Source organism: Phaseolus vulgaris, chromosome 3, assembly GCF_000499845.2.
Source record: "Phaseolus vulgaris cultivar G19833 chromosome 3, P. vulgaris v2.0, whole genome shotgun sequence".
Taxonomy (NCBI): domain Eukaryota; kingdom Viridiplantae; phylum Streptophyta; class Magnoliopsida; order Fabales; family Fabaceae; genus Phaseolus; species Phaseolus vulgaris.
This window is the reverse complement of record NC_023757.2, coordinates 28,382,701-28,390,117: the sequence shown is the minus strand read 5'-3', so window position 1 is coordinate 28,390,117 and position 7,417 is coordinate 28,382,701. Positions and strand designations below refer to the sequence as shown.

The 7,417-nt window shown below is 33.3% G+C and overlaps 1 protein-coding gene across 1 annotated transcript; it reads left to right on the top strand.

Moving 5' to 3' along the window:
* The first annotated feature begins 5,249 nt into the window (after positions 1 to 5,249).
* LOC137805850 (uncharacterized) lies at positions 5,250 to 6,645 on the top strand. The gene is made up of 3 exons (XM_068605753.1): positions 5,250 to 5,436; positions 5,546 to 5,796; positions 6,090 to 6,645. Exons 1-3 carry the CDS (start codon positions 5,290 to 5,292, stop codon positions 6,463 to 6,465), a joined length of 774 nt encoding a protein of 257 aa, XP_068461854.1. The 5' UTR covers positions 5,250 to 5,289; the 3' UTR covers positions 6,466 to 6,645.
* The last annotated feature ends 772 nt before the right edge of the window (positions 6,646 to 7,417 follow it).

Genomic DNA, 7,417 nt, shown 5'->3' with positions numbered 1-7,417 from the left:
TCAAAGGCTCTGTCGTTGCGGTTAAAAAAGGTGATTAGTAAAGTCATTGATGTTAGACAGTCTGCTTTTCTGCTGGGAGGGGATTGTTGGATAGTGTGTTAGTTGCCAACGAAGTCTTGGAAGAGATGAAGAGAAGGAAGAAAAGTTGTGTTGTTTTTAAAGCCGATTTTGAAAAGGTGTACGACTCAATAAGATGGGAGTTCTTTTATTACATGTTAGAAAGGGTTGGCTTCTGTGGCAAATGGATTGGTTGGATTAAAGGGTGCTTGGAGTCCGCTTCGGTGTCTGTGCTAGTGAATGGTAGTCCGTCTAAGGAGTTCTTCCCAAAAAAAGGACTTCGTCAAGGCGATCCGTTAGCTCCTTTTTTGTTCCTTATTGCGGCGGAAGGATTGACAGGTGTGTTTAGAATGGTAACGAAGAGAAAGTTGATAGATAGTCTGGAGGTTGGGGGAGAGAAGGTGAAGGTAAACATGTTGCAGTATGCTGATGATACTATTTTCTTCTGTGCAGCTAATGTTAAAAGTATTTTCAATATAAAGGCGGCTTTGAATTGCTTTGAACTCGCGTCTGGGTTAAGGTGAATTTTATGAAGAGCAAGGTAGGAGGTTTGGGGGTAGAGCAAATAATGATTCAGCGGTTTGCGACAATTCTTAATTATGAAGTGATGGTTTTTCCTTTTGTTTATCTGGGTTTGCCGATTGGAGGGAGTCATAAGAAAAGGGAGTTTTGGGCTAAGGTGGTTGATAGAATGAAGAGAAGACTGAGTAGATGGAAAGGTAGGTTGTTGTCTTTGGCAGGGAGGATTTTCCTGATTAAGTCGGTGCTCTCATCTATTCCATTATTTTATCTATCTCTTTTTAAAATTCTTGCTGGGGTGGCAAACGAGATAGTGAGTATTCAAATAAATTTCCTGTGGGGGTGGGGTTCTGATGGAAGAAAGGTAGTGTGAGTTTCTTGGAAAAAGGTGTGTGAAGCTTGAGAGGATGACGGGCTTAGTGTCATTGATTTAAGGATTTTTAATATGGCTTTACTTGGTAAATGGATTTGACGGTTGGGGTTGGATAAGGGCGATCTGTGGAAGGAGGTAATTGATTCCAAGTACGGGGGTTGGAGAAGCTTGAGAGAGGGTAGGGGAGGTAGTAAGGATTCTCTGTGGTGGAAAGATTTAAGGGAGGTTCAAAATTTAGAAAGGTGGGGTCGGAATTTTGAAGAAGCCTTAGTTTGGAAGGTGGGTAATGGGAAGGAAGTTCGGTTCTAGGAAGACAATTGGGTGGGTAGGGAGCGTTGAAAAGTGTTTTTTCGAGGTTGTTTTCATTAAGTGTCTCAAAAGCATCTACGGTAGCAGAATAGGGTTTTGGAACAACAATCTCCAGGTTTGGAATTTTGGTTGGAGAATGAATATTTTTGAGTGGGAAAAGAATTTAGTGTATCTTCTGTCTCAGGAAATTCAGGGAGTGAGCTTGAGGTCGGGGAAGGAAGATAGTTGGGAGTGGAAGGAAGGGGAGAAGGAAGGGTATACGGTTAAATGGGTATCTTCGTCTTCGGGGGGGTCGAGTTGGGGAGAGAAACAAGGAGTTTATGAAGTTCTGGAAGTGTAGAGTTGTACCTGCGGCACAAGTTACTGTTTGGAGGGTGTTGGAAGATAAGTTGGCTACCAAGGTTAATTTGGAAAAATGCGGGATCAGGGTTGTAAGTTCAGTGTGCATTTTCTGCGGGTCGGAGGAGGATTCTTGTTCACATCTATTCTTTGAGTGTAGATTTGTGTGGCTTTTGTGGAACCTTTGTTGTGCATGGTTGGGAGTGCAAAGCACGTTCCATATTCCTCTGTTAAATTTTTCCCAGTTTAGGATTTGTAATGCGTCCGCTTCGGTAAATGAGATTTGGGGGGCGATTTGGATCGCAATTGTCAACGAGATTTGAAAGCATATAAACAAAGTAATATTTAATGGGTGTGTAAAAGATGTTTTGGAAGTGTTTGCCTTGGTGCAACTGAAGGCTTGGTCTTGGGTTACCTCCAAGTTGCAGGATGCATTTCTCTGCTTGGTGTATTGACCCTTTGACCTGTATGGAGATGATGTCATGAGTTTTTGCTGGGAGTAAGAGGGAGTGTTGTAGGCTTTTCTTGTTGGTTTATAAGAAGTGGTTTTTAGGTGTTGGTGGGGATGAGTCATGAGGAATAGGTTAATGGTTGTGTTCTTTGTATATGGGTTGAACCATCCCTTAAGTGGCTCACATTTATTCATTGTTTATTGCTGATAAAAAAAATGCATTACTCAAACAATCAATCCTGCAAAAAATATTTTGAAACTGGTGACCACGTCACCTCCACATCCAGATATTCTAGCCTAGGATTCTATTGAAAATTTAAACTAACTTCCCTTACGTAAGCTTGAGTAGATACTCACTAAGAGCTCCAAATCTACCAAAAAGCTTAAAGATAACTTAACCTGCACCACAAAGTTCTGATAAAAAATCTAACTATATCACTTAGGACCTTGAGCTAACAAAGATTAGACGTGATGCTAAAAGGGTCACATGCAAAGCCTATGCAAAGACAAACCTAACAAGTTCAAAATTTGACTCAAAGAGAAGAGTAAAAATGAGCTTACTCTGTTAAAGATTCTGATTGGCCAATATTGTAGTATTCACTGTCAGGAGTTTGATGGCAGACTCCGATCGTCAAACTGATGAGCGGGGAGATCAAAATCTTAGAGAAGAAGTAAAGGAAAGAAAAAAAAGAGTTTTTAAAGATATGTTGTTTCTTTTAAGATGAAAGTTGAATAATTGAATGTCTATTTATATGTTATTTTAACTTTAATAATAAAATATTCTTATGTCATTTTAATTTTATCATTTTTATTTTAAGATTATTTTTTTTGGTCCTTACAATTATAAATTTTTTTATTGAAAATAAATTATTTTCATTGATGAAATTAATTATCTTTATTTGAGGATAGTTTGTAGACCAAATAAAACAATTTTAGAATGGTAAGAAACTTTAATATACATCAGCATTCAAAAAGCTAAGAAAATAAACTTAGGAATATATCACCGAAACAACTAAAATACTAATAAGAAGTTGAATCAATTGCCTTAGTACCTTTTTATGTCCTTGCATCTCAGAATCTTTAAAATATTTACAAGTAGAACTAGGACAAAAAAAAACATAGAGAGATTTTAAGGAAAAAAAAAAGAATTTACTCTAAATATAAATTTTGATTGGTCACAATTAATCTTAAAACGTTTTTAGTGTAAATTTTTAACATTAATCTTAAATATAACATATATCTTTTTACAAAATCTAACACTAAAAAGAAAGAGAATCTCCACCATAAAAAGAAATATTCCATAAAACACAAGATCTTTAAAATGATAAAAAAAATCTCTCCAACTAAAAAACTTTATTGTGGGTCTTATAAAATGTTACTTTAAGATCGCAAAATAAATTTTATCGTTAGAGTAAAAATTGAATAAAATATGGTGAAATCTCGTATCTTTCTACCTTGCATGGTGTTAGAGATTTTATCATCACAAACATAATTAATTGTATTAGTTACTGTACTAAAAAAATAAAAAATATTATAAAAAATCATAAAATACAACTAGTTTATATATGTGTGTATATATATTATTAATTTTTTAATATTTTTATTTAAATAATTATTATAATAATTAATTTTTTAAGTACATATTTGTTGTTACAGTAAAAAATGAACACACATGGCATCGTGTGTTTGGACTCGTATATATAATTTATCTCAGGCAACACTATTTTAATTACACAATGACTTTTAAAATTAAAATACTTAGAAATTTTGTAATAATTTTTTCAAAACAATTTTTGTTTAACTAATATTGCAGAAGGAATTATATTCTTAATGTTTTAAAATTAGGATTTATTTTAATTTCTTTTGGCAACTCACCATTTCATAAGTTCATTTATCAATTTATTCCTTTCATATCTATTAGCATTTAGCATAGCTTTTTATCCACGGTGGATGGAAGACTTTTTTTTATAATAATCATTAGATATTTTTATAAATTAAAATTATTTTACATATTAAGTTATGCTTAAGTAAATTTTAATTTATAAATAAATAAATATTATTTCCTTCTTACTTATTTTGAAAAGTTATTAAAAAAAGCTCATCTAAACATGTTTTATTCCACCTTGTAAAATTCCTTCTTTAAATTTTGTACTTATGCCCTGCACTTTAAGCCTTCCACAAAGAAGATAAATCTCTAGAAAAGGATAATAAGCCGTCCATCTCATATTTCTTTATCTCAAATCTCAAACAAAGAATCATTTAACTTTCTATTTTTTTAATTTTAACCAACATTTGCAGAAAGATATCTTCTTTCCAGAAAGTCCTAACTGCTCAGTCTTGTTCTATACTCCTCTTCTTTACAGAAATATTTCTTCGTCAAACCTTTTTTCATTTAGCATTCAGTTTTGTTTTTTACTTCTCATTTTCTCTCTATGAGATAAAAGGGTATTTCTGTGGATGTTACTTTGAACTGTATAGTGAAAATCACTGTGAATATTGTTCAATCTCTACTAAGGGATTTGCAGAGACTCAAATACACATCCATCTTACAAAAATCAAATTTGAACACCTTGTATACTATTCAACATCTAGTGATCAATAAATAAATACAAAAATATATGTATAATAGATGATATAACTTGATAGTAAGGAGATAAGAGAGAATTGATCAAGAGTGTTCGATTATCATTGCTTTTAATCTTAATTTCCAAGACATAAGAGGCTATGTCAGTGACTAGATTCAATGGTATCATTGGATCACCAGAGAAACAACCTTACTTTTATGCCAGGGTTGCAAATAAAGCATATTAATCTTAGAAGCAGAATCAGAAAATGATTTAGCAGTGTTCATATGTAGTACTTGGCAATACCTTTTAAGGGCAATGCATGCATAAATGTTCTCTGACTTTTGTAAAAATTTACAAACTCTGAATTGACTGAAAGGCTTGTATACTTTGGGAGAGTAAAGATTCTGGTATTCATGAGCACAAGCTTTATCCTCATCAAACAGTACCCTTCAAAGCTACCCTTTTAGTGCTTATAACTAAATTATGCAATGTCCCTTGTGTGAATGCCATGGTATCAAATCCCACAAGATGGGAATCTCTGGCCTTTAAGTAACCTTTGTTCCAAGCAATTCTGTTTTTTATTCTTTTCAATATTTTTTGCATAACATAAAAAATTTAACTCCAAACATAAAAATCTGTTGTGTGAATTGTGTTTCTCATCAACCCAAACAATAATGGCAGTCACACATGCTGACCTTGAACCAAGGAGAAGAAAAACAGATTTGAGTAGCAAAACAGGTGTCTTTCTCATGGCTCTCACAATACTATTGGGGCTATTCTGCTTCATTCTGTGTCTCATAGCAGAAGCCACACGTTCGAAGGTACTGGTTTTGTTAATAACATGTTTGAAAATTACGTATCTGTCAGATATCCCAGAGACAATAAAAAGAAATGAGCATTGTTTGTAATCTTGTGGAGTTGATATGGCAGGTGATGTGGATGAGCACAGATGAAAATGGAAAGGGAAGTAAATCAGAATGTGTTTACAGTGGTAGTGGGAAAATGCCATTGCTATGCGCTTCTTTTGCTTTCATTGGACTAGCATTTGCCATCTTGGTTGAGCACAGTTACATGTTGATAGCAGTTAGTAATTCATCTCCTGCTTTACTCGCCTTGGATCCCGAATCTGCTTCTGCAAAGTCATTAACATGGCAAGCTGGGTTCTTCTTCGTTACAACTTGGTAAGAAAAAAGTCGCAACTTGTTACTTTTCCACCTATTAGACAACAAATAGTTCCTTATTTCAATTCATGGTCCTATGGTACCACCACATATTTATAGTCTTGACCAATTTCTACAACTCGTTCTTGCAAATTGAAAAAACTGTAATCATGATTAATGATTTCTGTCTTTTTTCAGTATAATTTATCTGTTTTCTGAAATTAAATGGAAAGTTCACTGATATTAATCCACATAAATTTATGCTGTGAAGATTGAGCCAACAATATGAATATTCGTTTGGCCATGTTTTGTAGGATTTGCTTTGCAGTTGGGGAGATTCTGTTGTTAGCAGGAGTGAGTGTAGAGTCAGGGCATCTGAAGAATTGGTGGAAGCCTAAACCCAGTTGCCTTAGTATTAGAGAAGGGTTGTTCTGTGCTGCAGGGGTGTTTGCTTTAACCACGGTTTTCCTAGCTTCTGCTTTATACCTAACAGCACTTCGTGCACTAAGAATATCACAGGAGCAAGAAAATGTTCGAAGAGAGGTACTTCTGACCTCTGTTCTTCATACTTCTCCACCAAGAGGATCTCAACCACAAATCACAACTGTTACTAGGGAGAACCCCACAACAAGAGAGACCCCATTATCTGTATTTCCATCTCCTTTCAATAAAAGCTACATCTTTGTGTGAAACTTGTGGGAAAGTATAATTTTTTAGCCTCTGGAGATGCAAAGTAAAGTTGGGAAGTGCAGAAAAAAGCCTTTATACACAGTTAGTTCTAGGAAGAACTCTTCAAATTTGATTCGTTATGTAATGTTTGAGAAAATTTTCATATTTCAACAATCAAAATACAACTTTTGTCTGATCAAGTTGACATATTCATACATGAAAACGGACTTATATGTGCAGCATTTGAAACGCGGAAAAATGGTGTGGACCAAAAAGAAAAATTAGATTACAAGTTTTAGTAACCATGAAAAAAAAAATTAGAAGTTTCTGTTGTTTGGACATTTAATCTTTCTTTGACAATATCATGTTGGGAAATTCTTTACATGAAAAAAATTAACAGTAAGAGATAACATGTTTGGTATAGAAGCAAGTGGAAAATAACATAAAACTAATCAAATGTTTAGCAAAGAGCATATATCCGTACACACATTACAATTCAGCATACATAATTTTCAACGGAAAGCTGAAAACTAATATGTGAACTCAATGAATAGAAATATTTTTAATAAATTTAGTTATCACGTTAGTTGATAAATGCAAAAATAAGATTAAAAATATATGTTAGATTATTTGTATATTTGTATATAAATTTCACTTTTATTTTACTAATAAAATATTTTCGTGTAGTTAAAATTTTAACTTTTTTTGTTAATTTTAAAATCTTATAAAATTTAAAATAAATTTTTTCTAACGATTTGACTCTTTTACCGCGCGCGGCATCGTTAAAATAAATAGCATAATATTAAATAAGGGATAAGTGAGACATTTTATTTTAGAAGTGTGATGGAAATAAAATATAATATACGGTACAAACGATTATTTTAGGTAACGTTACTAAAATAAGTTAATTTATTTTGTGGATATTTTAGGTTTAACAAGTTTTATCAGATGAAAAAGATAACATCTTAGTTGA

What these genes read in the sequence shown, in the direction of transcription:
- LOC137805850 (XM_068605753.1), top strand. Translation starts at nt 5,290, where the DNA reads ATGGCAGTCACACATGCTGACCTTGAACCAAGGAGAAGAAAAACAGAT. An exon ending in CAGAAGCCACACGTTCGAAG is followed by an intron (nt 5,437 to 5,545) that starts GTACTGGTTTTG and finishes TTGATATGGCAG; the next exon opens with GTGATGTGGATGAGCACAGA. An exon ending in TTCTTCTTCGTTACAACTTG is followed by an intron (nt 5,797 to 6,089) that starts GTAAGAAAAAAG and finishes CATGTTTTGTAG; the next exon opens with GATTTGCTTTGCAGTTGGGG.